The 19,085-nt window shown below is 46.7% G+C and overlaps 2 protein-coding genes and 1 long non-coding RNA gene across 7 annotated transcripts; 1 reads left to right on the forward strand and 2 right to left on the reverse strand.

The window, feature by feature from the left end:
* Positions 1-158: 158 nt before the first annotated feature.
* Positions 159-3,776, reverse strand: MALL (mal, T cell differentiation protein like). 2 transcript variants are annotated; one of them, XM_010127366.2, is made up of 4 exons: positions 2,329-3,776; positions 1,080-1,247; positions 608-736; positions 159-292 (listed from the first exon to the last, which is right to left on the reverse strand). In XM_010127366.2, the coding sequence occupies exons 1-4, from the start codon at positions 2,428-2,430 to the stop codon at positions 230-232; spliced, it is 462 nt and encodes a 153-aa protein (XP_010125668.1). In that variant the 5' UTR covers positions 2,431-3,776; the 3' UTR covers positions 159-229. The 2 variants fall into 2 exon arrangements, with proteins under 2 accessions (XP_010125668.1, XP_086600357.1); XM_086744231.1 differs by having other exon boundaries at positions 225-736.
* A 336-nt stretch (positions 3,777-4,112) lies between these two features.
* Positions 4,113-18,336, reverse strand: NPHP1 (nephrocystin 1). 3 transcript variants are annotated; one of them, XM_086744225.1, is made up of 20 exons: positions 18,254-18,336; positions 18,096-18,160; positions 17,912-17,972; positions 17,617-17,753; positions 16,981-17,185; positions 16,567-16,668; positions 15,710-15,801; positions 15,204-15,246; positions 14,575-14,659; positions 13,832-13,926; positions 13,323-13,451; positions 12,085-12,159; positions 11,252-11,362; positions 10,220-10,302; positions 8,979-9,055; positions 8,517-8,613; positions 7,981-8,093; positions 5,799-5,872; positions 5,541-5,585; positions 4,113-4,578 (listed from the first exon to the last, which is right to left on the reverse strand). In XM_086744225.1, the coding sequence occupies exons 1-20, from the start codon at positions 18,320-18,322 to the stop codon at positions 4,300-4,302; spliced, it is 2,037 nt and encodes a 678-aa protein (XP_086600351.1). In that variant the 5' UTR covers positions 18,323-18,336; the 3' UTR covers positions 4,113-4,299. The 3 variants fall into 3 exon arrangements, with proteins under 3 accessions (XP_086600351.1, XP_086600350.1, XP_086600352.1); XM_086744224.1 differs by having other exon boundaries at positions 8,517-8,616; XM_086744226.1 differs by lacking the exon at positions 11,252-11,362 and having other exon boundaries at positions 8,517-8,616.
* LOC147601484 (uncharacterized) lies at positions 5,866-11,257 on the forward strand. 2 transcript variants are annotated; one of them, XR_015258099.1, is made up of 5 exons: positions 5,866-6,697; positions 8,807-8,925; positions 10,449-10,608; positions 10,712-10,843; positions 11,150-11,257. It is a non-coding gene; the product is annotated as an uncharacterized LOC147601484 (long non-coding RNA). The 2 variants fall into 2 exon arrangements; XR_015258098.1 differs by having other exon boundaries at positions 10,712-11,242.
* Positions 18,337-19,085: the final 749 nt, after the last annotated feature.

The raw sequence follows: 19,085 nt of genomic DNA on the forward strand, positions 1-19,085 counted from the left end.
TGCACCCAGTCCCTCCCCTTGTGTAGCCTGTGGGCCAGGTGCAAAACGTCCCCACAAGCACACAGACACGACACCGCTGTACAAAAATCCCTCCTTCTGTGAAGTGAAAAAGCAACTGCCGCCCCTCATGGTGATGCGGCCGGGGCAGGGACACCTTGGTGGAAGATGGCTGCATCCCTTGCGCTGGGAAAGCCCTCGTCCTGCAGAGGCGAAGCTGGCGCTGCTGGGCTCACTGGTAGTAGATGCTGAAGGCGTGGAGGATGTACAGGAGGGTCGTGATGAAGGCGAAGAACTGCAGGAGAGGAAGAAGAGCAAAAGCTGGAGTCAGCTGGGAGAGTCTAACCCCATCTCCTCTCGGTGCTCTCAACCTGGCAAAGCCCCCCGCATTTCCCAGGAGGCAGCCATGCAGGGCTGTCCACGAGCTGCTGGACCCCAAGAAGCCCACACTGGCTGCGCAACACAACAGAGACGAGGAGCTGAAGCTCTGACCAGTGTGACACTGCTGGGCTTGGGATGGCTCTGCTGTGGCTTTAATATTCACTCCTGCATCTCCCTGAGGGGAACCGTGAGCACTCTGACCTGTCTGGGATTTACTGGACCGACTCACCGATGCGGCACTGTTGAGCTGGTAGTGAAGTGGCGAATTGAGGCCGAACTCAGAGCGGATGGTTGCGTTGGCTTGCAAGACTGCAGCGCTCATGTACAGAATGGCTGTGGCGCCGTGGTACAAACTGTCCTGCAAAACAAGGGAGCGGCGAGGATCAGAACCTGCTCGGGACTGTCCTTCTCTGGTTCACCCTAAGGACGATGTCCATCCTCTGCACGTGAAGGGGATGCACACGCCCGGCCAGGGCCTGGGACCAAACCCTCGTACCACGCCGAACCCTCCCCTGGGCCCACGCAGCGTTCGTGGCGTGGCACAGCTTCCCTCAGCGTTTCCAGTCAAGGCAAAAGGAGCAAAACGGGCTGGTTGCTCGCAGAAGGGCCAGCAGCTGGCCAGCTAACTCATCACCAGCCACAGTGGTTTTGCGCCCGCGCTGCTGCTGCCAACATCTGCCGGTGTCCCAGCCCCTCCTTACCAGCACTTTCCAGTTCTCGTTGTTTTTGTGAAAGCCGAAGAGGTAGCTTATGAGGAGCAGCAGGGAGATGAGGCAGGAGCTGAGGGACACATACATCACCCATCCCTGCAGCAGCGGGAGGGAGACGGAGGTAGCAGCGACGAGGATCCACACCCAGGTACCGCAGAGCTGCCGGGGACAAACTTCCGATGAGTTTGGCATGGGGAAAGCCCTTTTTCCTCCCCGAGTCCTCCCTCGCCTCCCCCAGCTGCCGTTGGAAGCCCTGCATCGTTGGGCAGCAACCGACCAGCCTCCCGGAGCAACAGCAGCACCGCAAGCTGCCACGGGTGTCCCTGAACGCTCTCAGGAGATACTTCAAACTGTTTTTTACAGAAGGCAAAGGTTTGCTGCTGTGTTCCACGCAAGTAAACATCTTGCCCCGAGGGCTTTGGCAGAGAAGCCAGAACATGTACTTTTATCTGGGAAGGGCGAACGGCCGCGTCTGCCCGGCCCTGCCCGCTGGTTAATCTCCTGGGCTTGAAATTGTGGCACGAGGAAGTCTCCTCCTGACTCCAGACACCAACCCAGAGTGAGTCGCTCGCTCTGGATCCACCTAGAATATTTCCGGTGCACAAATGGCACGCGGGGTTATCTGGATAAGTTCACGCTGCCCTGCGCCGTTCCAGCTCCGGTGGATGAAACTCCCCCAGATTCGCAGCGGGGAGCTGAGCCCGCTGGCACAGGCAGCTCACGGCAAAGCCCGGCCACAGCGATTGTACCCAATGTGGGTCACCAGCGCCGTGTAGCGTGTCAAAGTACACCAGCGGTTATCTCAGCCAGGCCCACCGCCAGCCCTCTGGACCCAGAAGCAATTGAAAGAGTCACACGTGACAAGACATCCTTGTGAGGCCTTCAAGCCCTTGGAAAGACTTCATACAGTGAAAAAAATTCCCTTGATTTTCAAGCAGTTTCTGTGCGATAACTAGAGCTACTCCTGCCCCGGAGGGCAGCCTCTCCCAGCCCTACGGCAGCCAGCGACCCTCGCACGATGGGCTCTGGGATGGAGCTGGAGTGTATCTTGTCCTCAAGCTGTTCCCAAAAAAACCACATCACGAAGACCACCTTTGTGCATTCAGTATAAGCTCAAAGACAGGACCTTATTTCCCATTAACACTGTCTTCAGGATCATTTTGGGGGCTGCTCCCTGATTTTTAGATTCACTAGAGCCGTCAGTGAGGTGCTCTAATGCAGCAAAGTTTGCCATACTCACGATCTCTGGTAGGATGAACGCGTAGGGGATGGTTTTGAAGACGGCGAGTCCGGAGGGCAAGGTGGTCTGCGTGGAGGCCGCAGAGGGAGACGCTGAGGCCATCTTTTCTCAGCTGACGCTGCGATCTGTGATCGCTCCGCTCGCATTTGCCCCTGCGCCGCTCCCATGCAGGGTTTTAACCGCCACACCCGCGGGGACGTAATCACAGAAACCGGCCCGGGCTGGCACCGTGCCGCTTCCTCCGGCTGAAGGAGCCCTCAGCAACCCTGGGGTTATTGCGGCTGGCTTCACGCGCCCTGCCGCCAGCGCCGGGATGGGGGAGCAATGGGACCCCAGCGCTGCCACCGGCACGCGACCAATTCAAGGTCTTCGACAAGAGCGGGGGGGTGGAATCCTGCACCACGCAGTCGATTTTTGTCTTTGGCACACTTTCAAACCTGAAATATTTTTGTTTCCACTGTTGTTGCCTCCTCCCCTTTCTGTTCAGCTTTCTGCTCCGTGTTCACGTCAGAGTCCCCCACACCCACCGGGCATGTCCAGCCTTCAGTTGCGGCCGAGAGTTTTTGACAGACAGCTCAACACACCGGTAGAAGGGTTTGCCCGCGTGCTCCTAAGTGCCCAGAAGGGTCTGAAGGACAGCTACTGGGCAGCTTTAACTTCTGCCTCCTGGCAGACGCGCTTTGGATGTCGTTTTTTTCCAGAGGACTCTGCCCCACCCTGTAATTCAGCGATAACTGGTGAGATGAAAGGCTGAAGGTGACATCTCTGCCTCGTGGCCTAGTGTGAAGTCATTCTGTCCTCTCTAACTCGGGCGATACTCTGCAGCAGGAAGGGGACAATATCGTAGGAAGATAGTGTATCTCTCTGTTAGGAGAGCCAAGTGATGCCCTGGGTGTTTGGCTTCTGTGCCAAGCTCTTGCACAATACAGAGCAACGATCAAATCTCTGAGGTTTCTTTCTGTCCGAGCCCCTCCTCGGCCAGGGGGAAGTGCTTTGCGGCACGTCTGGAGGCTCCCGTTTACAAACGCTGTCAGTGGGAGCTGGCTTTGGGCTGTGCGCAGCGCGATGTGGTCTTTGAAGAATCTTGTTTCAAAACATTTCACACCTGACAAAACTAGTGACTGGCTCTGATCTAAAGCCCCATGTGACTCAGTGCACTTCTGCCTCCTCGGACACGGTAGCAAGGTACCTGTGCAGAAAGCATCCAGACATGCCAGCGCAAAAAAAAAAAAAAACAAACCTCGGATTAATAACCTCCCGCTGGGAGCGGGCAGCACGCTCGGCCTGCGGTTACAAACCGCTCGGGGAAAAGCAGCTTTTGACATCCTGCTCCACCTGAGGAATACCGCGCGGCTCATCAGCCAGCACAGAGGGAGCTGCCGTACGGCACAGCCACGCACAGGGGAAACACGGCCTGCCCTGAATTCTCACCAGCTTTTATTTGTATTAGGTGGGTCAAGCGCATTCCTGTGAATAACCCAACCTTTTCCTGAGTGGGAAAGAAAAACAGTAAAACAGTCTAAATAGAGAGCAGCCTGCTGTCCACTGTTTGGATAAGAGATCAGTTTTTGTCCCAACCTGGCTGGCCTTGCTCAGCAGCATTCTTCAAGATCATTGCTATTTTCCTTGCCTGTTACCAGTCTGCTGCAGTAGGGGGACAAAGAGTCTTTTGTTCACCCTGATTAAAACAAAACTGGAAATTAATTGGAAGTTGCATGAGAGGAGAGAAGTGCTGAGTCAGCTTGAGCAAAATACGACACTCGACGTGGCTACAACAGGTAACGGGCAACCACAGCCTTGTCTAACATCGTAAAATATAATTTCCGTTAGTTAAACTGATAAAATAATTTAGCGTTAAATATGTTAAAATATTCATTACAATTCAGACAGTACACAGGGTTTTTTTTGTAAGAATTTATTTAGATTGTTACTCCATTCTTACGTAGCCTGTCTTGATCTTTTGTAATCCATTCACACTCCAGGATTGTTTTTCCTCACTTCTCCTAAGAAATCGTAAGCCAGCTCTGAGATATCAAAGGCTTTGTGAGTGTTTTCTGACGACAGCAGATAGCGAAGTGCACCATCGTTCTCTCGGCTTTTTTTTAAAAAGTCAGCAATCGCCTTCCAGCGAGATGCTTCAGACTCTTCCTCAGCCCACTTGTAGTCGGGGAGGAAAGTGGACTGGAGGAGAGGGAAGACGGAATCGTGGTACACCAGGACAAACAGAGACTTCAGAAATTCCCGATCTCTCTGCAGAGAAAAGTATTTGAAAATACTTCAGTGCAAATATGCGGTGTTGCCGAGCACTTCTACAGAAGTATTGTACACAGGAAAGAAACAGACAGGAAAGAACCCCTGCATGCAAGGACACGCGCAGAGCTCTGCCTCCTGGAAAACACGTTGACCACCGCAACTTTTCCAGAAATGTTCCTGAAACGTGAGTGCTATGACTGGCATTGAACAGTTGAGAGCCCGGCAGGAGCTTTAGCAGCTAAGCGTCATATAACCATGCAAGGAGTAAGAATTCACCAGGCAGCAATCCTACCATGGGAGGGGCACACGACAAGTCAGGTAAAACTGGATGGTTCTGGGACACCGAGGAGTTACTAATTCTTTGAGCAGATCAGCTTTCTTTTTGGATGAGTGGCCTTGAAAAAGCGATTCTGACTCAACAGCATTTTGGTTTGTTTGCATAAACGGGGAGATCATCTTGTGTATCTATTCAGTAGCGCGCACAATGAATGAAATACCCTTCTGCTGCTCCCAAGTGAAGTGTCTTGGATCAGGAGCCAACGCCTTTCTCATTGAGTTACCTGCAGCTTCCCTTTGTCCAGAGGACAGGAGGTAGGACAAGGTACGGGTAAGCCTGGTGACATGGCCAATTCAGTTCTTCTCCAGCTCTCTACCCGCCAGAGTGGGAGATTACAACCATCTGAGGTAGGGAGATCTGCAGAATTTGGGGGCCTTTTTCCCTGCAGACTGTGGGAGGGCTGGAGCTCAGAGGTTAGAGGAAGAAGGGTTATTTTGGGGATGTGCACAGCCCCTTTTGTACCAGTGGAAAGCTTTTACCAGTCAAGTGTTGGAAGTACATCGCGCTGGGTATGAACCTGTAATAGCTTCCCCACTAACAACCATATAAAAACACCGAGACAAAAAGTCACAAGTTCAAATTAGACTGAATGTATGTCAAAGAAAAACCTGTAATTTATTACCTTCTCAGATCTCTTCAACGTTTTTTCTCTATCTGCCCAAGCACTCTAAAATGAAATTAAATGTAAAATCAGACTGAGATCTAAAGCAATTCCATTTTTAGCTGCAAAAATCTCCCTCACTGCAGTCCCACAGTAGTTTAAGCTCCTGTTACAGTCCCACTTTCTTCACACTCCCCATTCCTCCCCTGTGCCAATTCTGCAAACTGTCTGGAAACCCTGACACATCAGATGTAGTTGAACACTACGGAGATAACATACCCGAAGTGCATCCATCAGGTCTGGCTGATCCATGAGTTGAGGGAAAGTTGCTAAAATAGGATTACAGATTAAATCTGAAACAGAAAACAAACACATTCAAGGCTAAGGAAGAAACAGGATAGTTCTCAAGGTACCAGCACACCCAGGTATTCAGCACATCGGCTCCCCTCAGGATATTCCAAAGGGAAAACTAGCTGTGATAGTACTCCAGAGCAGCAGGGAAGGTAGAAGAGCTAACAACTGCATTCTCTTGAGTCTGCAGCCTCTCGGTGGCTGAGATACAGTTCACCTGAGAGAGAGGAGACACACAAAAACGGATTGCTGGTTTATTAGGAGAAGCCAGCAAGGAAGAGACCTTACTGATTTAACCTAGGGGTAGATTGAGGTGTTTTTCCTTGTTTCTGCACCTGTCTTTTTTCAAAAACATCTGAAATTGTGCTGCCTGACTTGGATGTTATGAATAAACACACCTTCCTTCTACTTTAATCTGGCTCGTGTTGTGTGTGATTTGAAGATAAGCCAGTAACAAGTGGCACAGTAAAGTTACCAAGCAGGGCACATCATCAGACTGCGTGGGTCTCCCGCGTGCCTCTCAGGTTAGCCGCCCGGTAATAGCGGGGTCTCCCGTCTGAGCTGAACAGGCCGGCCGTAATGTATGTAACGGGCATTTTAAGTTGCTTATTTCTAAAGTGACAGTTGATTTTGAAGTAAGAGAAATCTTCTTTTGTTACACCAGAAAAAAAAAAAAGTAGAAAATGGCTACCAGAACAAGTTCTGAAACACTGGGGTAAAGCCTTTTAAATCCTTTCCAATGAAGTCTGAATCCAAATGGATGCAATTTAACTCCAGGAGAGGTCACCGGCCTGTTCTACCGTGCTATGTCATAAACATCAAATCAAGTAAGTTCTCAACTGCCCTTTAAAAACTAAGCGTTTTCAGTTTCTCTGTGATAAGCTTATTAAATAAAGCATTAATTTATGAAAGGGTCTGACTTTCAGATACTGAAGTCAGTATACTCAGAATGTCTATTAAAGTTCAAGAAAATCGGGAAGGGAGTTACGTTGCGAGCACCTCTGAAAGATGAACCTGTAAGTCAGATGCCTAAGTATGGCTAAAGATTGTAAATTTAAAATTAGTTAGTCAGTGGACAAAGAAATTTATTTGCCATAGGAACAGATGGTATGTAATTCAGTCTGGAGAAGACACGGGAGGAAACAGAAGAAAATCACTTTACAGTACCAATGTAAATTAACCTGTAGTACAGTTAAGAAGTGTACATTTTCCATATTTCAAATTGATTTTAAAGTGGAGAAGGCTATAAACTATTACAGTTCCGTTGAAGGAAAGATATGGAAAGAATAATATAAAGAGCTGCGAAATCAGAGCGAGATACTAACTTCCAAAACCAGAACTCTTCCACTTTTGTCTCTCCCAGCTGCATTAGCCAATAAGTAAATAGTAATTAAAAATAAAGGGGATGACTTAGCCTCAGTGACAAAAACATCTGCCTAATCTCTTCTATAACTCAGAGAGCACGCATACACTAGAAATGAATGAGTAAACCTGTGTGCGTGCCTAACGTCTCATTGCATAGATGGTGAGAAGGAAACATTTCTCTTCCAAATAATAGTTTACTTTATTTGCTTGTTATTTATGTTTGTTTATTTAGAAGTAACCCTTTACCTATCCACATAGGCTATTTTTAACGAGAATGTCACTGAAAACACTTCGTTCATACTTCGCAGAAAACAAAACTGTTCCTGTGAGTTTTGCGTTCTGCGATGTGAACCGATGTCAAACAGGGCAAGGCACGAGATGCGAGTTGAAATAGCACTAGTTTGAAATGCAAACACAGAGGGCTGGTATTTACAGCAAGAGGCTCTTCTCTGTTGTTAAAAGGGACAACAGCTTTCTATTTGTCCTCACAACAGCTGCAGACTGAAAGTTAAAACACTGAAATCCTCCGTGCGGGGAGCATGATTTCCTAACCTTGTGAGATTGTCAGTGCCAGCAATACCAGGGAACAAAATCCTACGGGTACCCTGTATCAGTGAGTTGCTCCTGCAGACCCCTGCTTTCTCTTACGAACGGGAGACTCTGGAGAGAGTAACTCCTTAGGAACCTGATCTTTCTCCAGCACGCTCTCCATTGCTGAGGAGTTCTCCACAACAGCAGTTCTTACCTGTGCTTTGCGTGCTTATTCTGTCTTTCAGGAGTGCATCACCAAGTATTTGTCGATAAAATATTAAGAGATGGATGTAGCACATACTGCCAATTAATGTTTCTGGTAGCAAACTATTGGGGAAAGAAAAAAAAAAAAAACAAAATGCAGTTGAGATTTTTATTCTAAATTGCTCCTAGAAGCACCGTTCACCAAAACTTGAGAGCAATGACAGCTTCATGGAGATCATTACTAGCTCGTATTGGCATCTCCATGAATCCGTCACAACTTTTGATGGTGTACATTGGTAAAGCTGTAACAGCCAGACTCCTGCTGTTGTGGTTTTCAGTATTATCAAAACTTAAAGACTTTTAAGTTCTTTTCGACAAAATAGCTAATAAGTGTCAAACAGAGATCAAGTACAACATGCAGGTGCCACGACCCTCAGATTTTTCCAGAGGCAGTGTTTCAGGGAAGGGAACACTTCAGATCTCTGGAACCATTCCAGGCTATCTGATACGCTTTTTCATGTTACGGCAGCACGCGTGCATACTTACTCCAGGATGTCTTTCGACTGCACGCTTAATGACTGCAGTTTCACTACAAGCACAGGCTGTTTCTTGAGTGTTATAAACTGATGAAAAACACCACTGCCTGCTTAAGAAATAAATACCCAATATTAAATCTGTCATTTTGAAAGAACAGTTAAGAATTATATTACAAGAATGGACATTTAAATTTGGCTCGATGTTTTGCTAAAACTGCAATGGTCTAAAAACCAGGAGGAATTGAACATCTGACAATATTATCAATATTTGGTCTAACATAAGCTGTTACCTCTCTCTAGGACAGTGGATTCATAATACGCATGGAGTAACGTGGAGGATAAACACAAAAAACCAAACCAGGCTGTGGTGACTGCATGCTAAGGAGAGCCCTGGCTGAGCACTGCGTGTTGTAAAATAGGTACAGCCTTTGTTGTATCGTTTCATTTATATAATATTTAGGAGAAACCACACCTCTTCTTGATATTGATGGGTCAACCTCAACGCCTCTCTCGTAGGGAGTACCACCGTTTAATAGCAGTTCATACATCCTGTGAAACAAGAGCAGCACAGCTACAGTAAAAAGATGTAAGGGTGTGTGGGAACAGCACAGCTGCTTTCTGAGAAAGAAAGAAACCTGCTGTCTCAAACGAAACACTGACACGGTGCTTGAGGTGATGACTAGTATTTTACAGGAAAAGACTACAACGAACTACTAAGTAACCAAAACTCAAATGATAAATGTGAAACTTGGATTATATGAGGACGCTAGTTAGTTCTTTCAAAAGAAAGGAGCAGCACTTATTCGCTTCCACAGGACTCCAATATTTCTCTTACATGAAATGTAGCAATTGTTCCACTAAAATGTTTTTGAGGAGTCATGGCTTAAGTATCAAAGATACTTAGCTATGGAAGGTTTAAAATGTTGAAGAATAATACAATCCCAGGTCTGTGGAGAGTACGTCACTGTTGAAGCAAGCATGCAATTTCACTCCCTGGGTACCATGTTTAACTTAATGGAATAGACAAACAACGTTACAGATCAGATTTAGAGAGTTAAAGGCTTATAGAATAGTAGAAGTCTCCTGTGGCATTCTTTTTGCCCTGTAATCCAAATATATTCAGGATACACATATATCTTTATGTATTCAGGAGAAATTAACTATTGCAAGTCTGCGCTACAATCAGTCGATTCTGTAAACTAACAGCAAGCTTTCCCACATTTAATAAAACTCACAACAACTCTTAGCCGCTTCCAAGTTTTAGAAACCAGTCTCCTCATTTTTAAATGAGAAAGGGATATATACAGCCAAGCGCACATAAAGAAGAGCCAGAATTAAAAAGAAACACTCTCACCTTCAATTTAAGTAATTATTCTATTTTCTATGAGCAAAACTCTACACAACTCCCTATTGACTAGGGTATTTCCACAGCTTTAAAATGCCGCTGAGGAATATTAATTTGCAACACTTTAAACCTGAATGTTGGGTCCAGAGAGCACTTTCCTCCCTCAGACTAAGTAGAACACACACTGGATGTGGAAGCAGGACCAGCACGCTCACTGAAAGACCCGCAGCAACCTGCACATTAGTCAGGATTACACCTGCCTCTGTCAGTGTGTAAGTATGAAATGTGAACCTTACTGCTAGCCAAAAATGGATGTATACACATAAATATATAAATACAGAAAGAGAAGGAAAACATAACAAGCTTACTTGGAAGGAACAGGCATTCCACTGGAATTAAAAAGCTTCAGAAATGCCCAGCCACAGCTTAGCTCTCCTCTTTCACCTGTTGACTAGAAAAAAAGAGAAATGTAAATAACTTGAGTAGCTAAACTAGACTGAGTAACTGAACCACAAGCAATTATCCAGAATAATCACATTAAAATGGTAAAAGCCTCAGATTTGTGGTAAGCAAACACTGACTGTGAGGCATTTGCAGGTGTTTGAAGATGTTTTACCAAACGGCACACAGTTACGCGGAAGTTGACTGTCCATTAACATATTTAACAGATGAGGATTTATTAAGCCAAGAAATACACGTTTCAGGGAAACCTAAGTATATCAAGCTCCTGGAAAAGAAGAAGTGTACAGATACAAAGGTAAAACACCTCAAACCTGCACTAATGCTCTAAAGCACGCAGGACAGAAAGGAGCAGGGGGAAAAAAAAAATTTACCCAGAGGATTTACCCATCTGATTCCAGAATCTACCGTTTCCCAGCCAGTGACCCCGTGCACCGGAAGGCTTTATTCATAGTACCAGAGACGGTGCCTGGAAAGGGAGCTCATCCGGTCTGCCAGCCCGTCCTTCCGGACCCACAAAGCACTGATAAAAGGTAGGAATTTGTCAACGCTCCAGCCCTCATTTAAACTTACTCTTCAAACAGAAGCAGACACTTTGCATCATCTTGACTACTCCCGTTAGCATGAGGAGGGCCGTGATGCCCCGTCAGGTCCCTGTGAACCATCCCTTACCAACCAGGCCTTGCATAGTCCTGTTCCCTACAGATGTACGCTCTGCTTATCTCCCTGCACCACCACTGTCCGTGCTATTTAAACAGTTACAGCACAGCAGTCCGAAGACAATCTTATAAGCGATAAGCTACAAAAAGTTCAGCTATATTTCTGTTTGGATCTCACAGTTTGGTGCTGGGATACTGCAGCTTAATATCGAATACGGGACAGCTGGTTCGCGTTACAAACGTGTGCTTGGAACGATGTATACTGCAACTTTACACACTTACGTTGCGAATATAAGTGATGCCAAGTTCAAATAATATACCGATGTCTGAAGACAGAGAGTTGGACCTGACAAAACAGTCACCATCCAGCAAGCTGGGTAAAATGCCCGTTACCTAATACAGAGAGGGGGAAAATAAAAAAAATAAAAATAAAAAAATTTAAAAGGGTGAATGTACCTATTAAAAGAAAACCCTCTGATTTTTAAAGGCCAATCAAACACATCAATCTCAGACCCAATCCCAGTGCATATAAAAGAAAATGGTGAGTGGACAGCCAATTTCAGTTGAAACCTTGCTCCCCTTCTTCTTTATCTTGCCATGAAACACAGCTATGCTACCAAGGTACATTTTTTTGTGTGCTACTAAAGAACTTTAGATGTCAAAAAGCACTTAATTCCCTCCAAGAACACAGCAACAACTGGGGTAAAACGTGACAACGCTACTCTGAGCGTGGCCATGCACGGGACCCGAAACATGCAAGCATATGCTTTTTTTTAAATGAAATCAAAGCAAAAGCTCGTATGCAAACTGGTTAGTGTCTTCCTTTCTCCGTGAACACCATGCAGTGGGCTCCTGATATCAATTCAAAGTTAGCCAGTGCCACCGGCTGGATCACCAGTCCCTCCCGCTCCTTTTCCTTCCCCTTAACTCATTTCTCCAAAGTGTTTTTGCTAAAACACTTGGTTTCGTTTGAATTCGTGCACTTCAGCAAGTCTCTTCTCTTCTGCATGTTCACTTTGGTTGCGAGACATTTTATTTCAATACAAAGACCAGAAGTAATAGATGCTGTAAACAAATAGTTACTGGCTAGGTCCCTCCCTGAGCAGGATACCTACCCTTGGAGAAAAGGTCCACGTCTGGGGACTTTTAGGTAGCCACGTCGCTCTCACTGTGTGGATGTTACTCAGCACCTAAAATATTTCAAGTGGTGAAAAAAAAAATCTTAAGATGAGTTCTTCCAGAAAGCTATGCAGCTTTAAGAAAATGCAGTATTATCCCAGATTAATCCAAGACTGCGTACAGCAAAGATAAAATTACACTTGCTCTTCAACTTTATCAGATGGCTTCAGTTTAAAGGACTACCAAGGAAGTTTCCTCTGTAGCCACAGAGCACTTTCCAACCATCCTTGCTTCATATACACCAGTAACAGTCCCTTTGCCCCCAAGAGCATTCAGTGCCGCAGGAAGAAAGCCGCCAGATCGTCAGCGTTAGATTCTGTTATAAAAAGCTGCTCTGCACAAACGCACAAAGGAGCACAGAGGATCAACGGCAGCTGGGGGAATCTGAATATGACCCAGCTATTCCCAGGCCTGGCACAGGAGAGAGATCTGCCCAGGAAAGACTCATCTCTACAAACATCAAGGAGCAAAAAGGCACAATGGCAGGTGGGGGAACCGAAATTATGGACTCAGAGCAATGGAGCTCCCGCCCCAGCCCTTCCCAGGGCTGCCCAGGAGAGCCGTCAGCCTGAGGGCTGGGTGTGACTCCCATCATGATGAATCAAGAGGAGTGGCTCGCTGGATTGCCCTACAGACTGCTTAGGGGCATGAGACACTGGCCTGCAGGGGATGGGCATTTGGGGACCGCACGTGACTTTTAATAGGGCTGTTCCGGGGAGAAACCAAGGGCAGAAAAAGGGAGGGATCAAAACACTTTGTGGAGTAACAAGGGTGGGAAAAGAGGGATAAGTATGCTTGTCTGGCCGTGCCCGGCACCTGATCAATGCAGTCTGTCTTGTTCTCTCATTAAACTCCATTTATAATTTTTTTTCTGGGTGAATGGGCCCTTTATTCTGAATGTGCGTGTGTACGTCTAGGTGCCAGCAACTAGCCAAACCTACATGTCTGAGGTGACTGCAAGTGAGAGAGCGAGGGTAGTGTGTCACACTGTGATCACGGGCGAATATCGAGCCAGATTAATCGGAGAGTAAATTAAGAGGCTTGGGAGGCAGATTGTGTGTCTCTCTCCGAGTCAGACAACTGGAGGAACTGGCTACCAGAGGAACCAGCGTGCAAAAAAATCCTCTAAGATCCACACCTCATCAAGACTTTTTTTGACAGCCAAACAACTTACCCGATTGCCATCGAATAGACAGAGTCGAACGTGTCTACTGAGAACCTGTATGCTGACTCCTGGGAGAGGAATCATTTTACAGCTGCATAAAGTTACAATCAGGGATACTCGAGTTGGTCTGGGATAGATCTGAAATACAGACAACAGAAGGAGGATTAAATCTGCAGGCTCCTCCGGCGTGCAGTACCAGTTTGTGTTTATTTACCGAGATGATTGAGTGTAGCGTTCATGCAGATCTGCTTCACCCCAGATAGGGAAGGAACCCACAAACCTAAGATGAAACTCTTAAAAGATACCCAGCACGCCAACTTGTACCGATTTTTGGCCTGTTGGAGAGTAGGATGTGATAACATCTCCTGCCTAAGGAGTCCAGATTGACATTGAAATCCATCATCTGTTTCACAGCGATATTTACACACTGATACGACATTGCTAGCAATCCACATCTACAGATCCCGTCATTTCTCTCGAAGGAAAAGCATCGCAGCTTTCTCACCAGTCGTACTCACAGTATTTTTTTCAGAGTTCCACACCAAGTCTTTGAAAGCCAGCTGCGAAGGAGTAAGTTCAGGCTGCAAAAAGTAACTTGCTCGAAACTGATCGCCTACAACAAGAGTAATTTTTTAAATTCTTAGATTTTTTTTTTTTAATTATCTTTATTGCCACAAAATGAATGACACCCAAAATTCAGATGTGGCTAAAGTCCGTTTGAATATTTGAGTGGTCCAAACAAAACTATGGAGGAATCTTCTACCAGTACCCTTTAAAAAGGGTACTTTTACTATTTGCAAAAGTGTTCTGCAGTATTTAACTCCAGAAAAAAAAGTAATTTAATTAACAAAAAGAGCTATTGACTGGAAACAGTTTCAAACAAAAAAGACTAGGAATATACGAGATGTGTCTCTCTGTGAAGAGACTCCGAAAGATCTCAAAGAAAAAGGGAAGATTAAAAAAATCATCGTTTTCTGCAATGTCAACAGGAAGTATCTTCCAAAGAGGAGAATCTTTGAAATCATTGGGAAATTTGTCATTGCCTTCGTGTGGCCAGGATTTCACACAGATAAATTAAGACTCAATTGAAGAAGAAAACAAAGCCCTTTATACACTATTTGATGGGTCAAATATAGCCTGTACGGATTACCAATTATAATTAAGCAATGCTGATTTTAGTCCACTAGGCTAGTCACCAGGATAAGAAACTCACCACGGACACTCGAGAGTCCTGCACTGCAGGGCCGTGAGAAAACCTTACCTTCTTCTAGGAGCTGGAAAAGCGTGGAAAGGCGGAATCCTGCAGGAACTGCTCCTATGGTTGCCAGGACCTCTACTGTGTCATTCTATTACCAAAAAAAAAAAAGAAAAAGAAAAAGGATATTAGTATTCCTGCTATTTAACAGCTAATTCTGTCCTAATTTAGAACTCTCGCACAACCTATGTGAGAGACTTGGGCATCAGTCACCTCCTCTCATCTGCAGCGAGTTTGGACCATCCTCAGGACTTTTTACTTCGTTTCATGTATGAACCCAGCCAGACTCCCATTTTGTTAAATCCCCCTTCTGTTTCAAAGCAGCAGCAGAGCAGCCAGTTACAGAACAAAATCACACCCTTGAAAAAGAATCGGTGTGGTACTACTGCGGCAAAGCAAAAGACTTCTCGTTTGCATCTTCATTCAGACACATAGGCCGGGCTGCAGCCTATTTCTGAAGCATTACAGAACATTTTTGTAGCATCTCTTGCTACAAAAAAAAAAGAAAATAGAGACGTTAATTAAAAACATTGGTCTGTACTGCGAGATACAGTGTTCGGTAAAAGGCAAACCTCGCCTACAAAATAATTAGCATTACGGTAGATGAAGTTGCCACGTAGGGGAGAGACACCTACCTCTGAGATAGCTCTTCTTACAGCACTCCAGTGAGAATCTGTTCTGCAAGAAAAATAATGTATTTTGTATAAAATATCACCCTTGTGTGGACAAAAATTTAAACACTGAATTACAGGTTTGTCTTCAAATACCAGCAGCTTAATAACCATATGTCTGAGAGATACTAATAGCGGCGTATTTCCAGCAATTAAGACTAACTGGTAAGACTGTCTCGTGAGCTGGAACAAACTTGATACATGGCCCAGTCATCCTTTGATTTCATGACAGGGAAAAACAAAAACAAAACAAAACAAAACTCCCCAACAAACCCACCCCAGTGAAAATGTGTCTGCAAGCTGAAAAAAAAAAAGGAAGTGTCTGCCGTGCTGAAAATAAAAACGCAGTCACAAAGAATCAAATACCCTTGTGAGGTATTCTCACTGTAAGAAATTATTTTAGGAGGAGATTTAAGGAGGAGAAGGAAGAATAATTTTATACTGATTTGCTTTCACGACGCTCCATTTACCTTTTTTTAATTTCGGTTCCATCTGCTGTTTCATCCACCACTTCTATGTGTTCTTCACTTTGCTCTTGGCTGTCGACATCTTCATTATGGACCTGCAATTCAGATTCAGAAAGGGAAGGTGCTTGATTCCTTCACAGTTCTGTTCTTAAAAAAATGCTTTCTCCACCCGTAGCACATGTTGATAGTTTAGAAGAGGAGATTTGGTGTCTGTAATGAGCTACCACTCCACTCTGCACTGTAACTGCAGAGCACTGCCCTTGGTTCTGCTGTTACAGCGAGGGACTGGAGCGTTCCTACAAGTAAGCAAGAGAATGCATTTGCAAAGTGCGTTCTTTAAAAAGAGAAATACATCAGCATCATGCAGTGAAACGCTAGCTTAAGTGTTCACCACAGTTGTACTCTGGATGTATGTGTGCAAGTACATAAACTAACATGTGCAAGCCACTCTAAAAATGAACATTCAAAAGTTACAAAGCTTTAAAATCTATTTTTGAAAAGGCTCTTCCATATCAAATTACAAAATACTCCATTTGCATGGACTCACATTTCGTATAAATTATGAAAAGCCCAAATTAGTCCATAGCAGCTTGGAGTCTTCGGCGCTGACCTTTAGTGACACAGATTATGACTTTCACGTTCAAGAAACTTCTCTGCACGTCATCGCAGCTAGCAAAAGCAGTACTTCTGCGCCTTGCGAAGATACCTCCACAGGCGGGTACACAAACATGGTGCTATTTCCAGTAACAGGCAAAACACTGCTGCGTAAGCATTAGGATCAATTTGATGCAGCTGTATCATCATTAATATACGTAGAACAACAGAGGTGAGACTAGAACAGAAGGCTGCAGCACACTAACCGCAAGGTAGGTTCTAGGAACGAGGCCTCTCTCCCCTTTCGAGTTTTCGGCTACCCACCAGCCATCCGCCTTCTTCTCATGTATAAGCAGGACTTCACCTTTCTTTGCCGTTAGGAGGAGAAACGGAGGCAAAAGACAACAAATATTTCAGAACAGCTCCAAGCACAATTTAAAAAAAAAAAAACCACAGAAGCTTAATCAGAGATCACAGACTACCACGACAGACCCTGCCACTACAGAAGGTGGCCAAAGGCCACTAGACTCCACCAAGCCAGCTGCGCACCCAGAAAAACCATTTCTTCCCAAACTCTGCAAGGAACTAGCTAAACCCCAGGATTTAGTTGTAGCTATTGCTTAATGCAGAATGAGCTGCAGTACTGACATGTCAAAAACCTCCTACAGAGACATATTTACCATAAATGTCAGATCCCCTTCCTGCTGTGCGTTAAAGTTTCCAACTGCAACGCATTCTTTAACGTTTGGATCATCCAACAGTTTATCCTCGTCTTCATCGTCTGTCTCTTCGCTATCTTCCTCCTCGCTGCTTTCTTCATCTTCACTCTCATCTTTTTCTCCCTTTGCACCTTCTGTTTGAGGATCTTTCTGATGTTCCTCATCCCTACCCAAAACAAAGCCAACTTTAAAAATTATCGTCTTCACAAAACTTGCTGTAAAGCCTTGCAATACGGGCTTCTCTGCAAGGACATTATCCAGAGACAGAACTTGCATTCCTGTGTTTTACTGCCTGTCTTGATCTGAAAACATTCCCAAATCCCAACGGAGTTTCCTCCCTGAGCATACAGATCACATTGCGTCCTCTCCTCTCAACAGCCACGTTCTATTCCAGCCATTAAGCAACACCCTCAAAAAATTCCAGGGAGTCTTTCTCGACTGCATGAAGAGAACAAGCCCTGCAGAGCTGGCTCTTCAGTACTTCCTTTTTAACAGTGCGTTAAGATAATAAAGGGGACGACCTAACAATTTTTTCAGGGTCTTTTCCAACCATACAATTCTACAAAAGCACAGACTGTATTTGTTTAAGCCACTTACGCTGCATGATTTGTAGTGACGTTATCCCGATCCAAGGTAAGAAGAAGTTTCTGCAGCTGCTGAGCGAGTTTTAGCAACAGCTTTTCTTCTTCTTCTTTCCTCTGGTTGTAATTCCCCACCGGCGCCGGCTCATCAGCCTGGGGAAGAACGCAACAAATCGCTCAAAGAATCCAGGCCAGCGCTAGGCATTGCTCTTGTCCCGAGGCACGTGCGGTCGAAGGAGGCTGGTGTTCTCTGAATGCTCTCCGTGACGCGTTTTGGAGAAAACCGTTAATAAATTTTTCTCCACACTTACTTTTTTTAAATCACGAAGAGCGTTTGTATTCTCGTCCACCAGTTTCTTCAGCTGCATGCATCTGCGTTGAAAGCAAGACAAGACAGATAGCAGAAGCGGGGGAGGATGAAGGCTGAGGGCAGGGCACGGCCGCCACCTCCCCACGCGTGGAACGCGGCCGGGGACCCCACGAGCAGCGCCTCACCTCTGCCAAAGGGCCTCCCGCCGCCCGCAGGCCGGGGCCGCGCTCTCCGCCCGCAGCGTCTCCACCTGTAACGCAGCACAGGGACGCGTCAGCCTCCGGCGGAACCCCGCCGGGCTCCCCGCCCGTCTCAGCCCCGGTACCGGTACCGGTACCGGTACCTGCGCCTGCAGCTCCCGGCTCCGCCGCTGCACCCGCTGCAGCGGGCTCCGCGCCCGCCGCCCCGACATGGTCGCTAGGCAACGGGCGCGGCGCGGCGCAACGCCGTCACTTCCGAGGGCGCGCTGCACGCCGGGAGTTGTAGGCGCCGCGGGCTGCCCGCCTGAGGGAGAAGCGGGGATTGCGAGGCCTCTGCTCCCCCAAGGATCGCCAGGCCCGCGCTGGCCCGACCTCGGGGCTGGCCCCGCCGCGAGGGGCACCCGCTGGACCCCGCTTTGGGCCAGAAGGGCCTCACCCAGCCCCTGCGTGCTTCCCAGGCAGGCCTGGCCTGGGGACTGACACAGCCGGCCTGCTGGTAACCCCTCACCCCGGGGCAGCCCCTGAGGCGGTGGTACCCCAGCTTCTGCCTTGTGCTGGAGAACGCGCCCGAGCGCACGCTTCGCGCTTGCTGGTGATCGCTCCCCCTCGTCCCAACAAAACGGCACACGGACGAGGCCGCGACGTGGCGCTGGCCCCCGTTTCTAACCTATCTGGAGGTTAAAAGCACCGAGAAGCGCACGGTGGAAAGGTATGGGCGCTTCAGCGGTAAAGCAGGTACAGAGCACATCACCGACCCCTGCGGACGGCAGCTCCACTGAACACGGGCGCTCGGTCCCGCGCGACACCCCAGCGTTTGCACTGGAGGAACTGCCAAAGGTCTGAAACCTCATTTCTGCCAAAAAGCCACAGGACTGCTTACTTGGCTACGCATCTTAAGCCCCATCTTAAGGGGCTCTAGACAGTATTTTTTTTCCGAAAAGACTTTTAAAACTTCTACAGTTCAGTAATACACTT

This window comes from Chlamydotis macqueenii, chromosome 3 (assembly GCF_036417535.1).
Source record: "Chlamydotis macqueenii isolate bChlMac1 chromosome 3, bChlMac1.mat, whole genome shotgun sequence".
In the NCBI taxonomy this organism is placed as follows: domain Eukaryota; kingdom Metazoa; phylum Chordata; class Aves; order Otidiformes; family Otididae; genus Chlamydotis; species Chlamydotis macqueenii.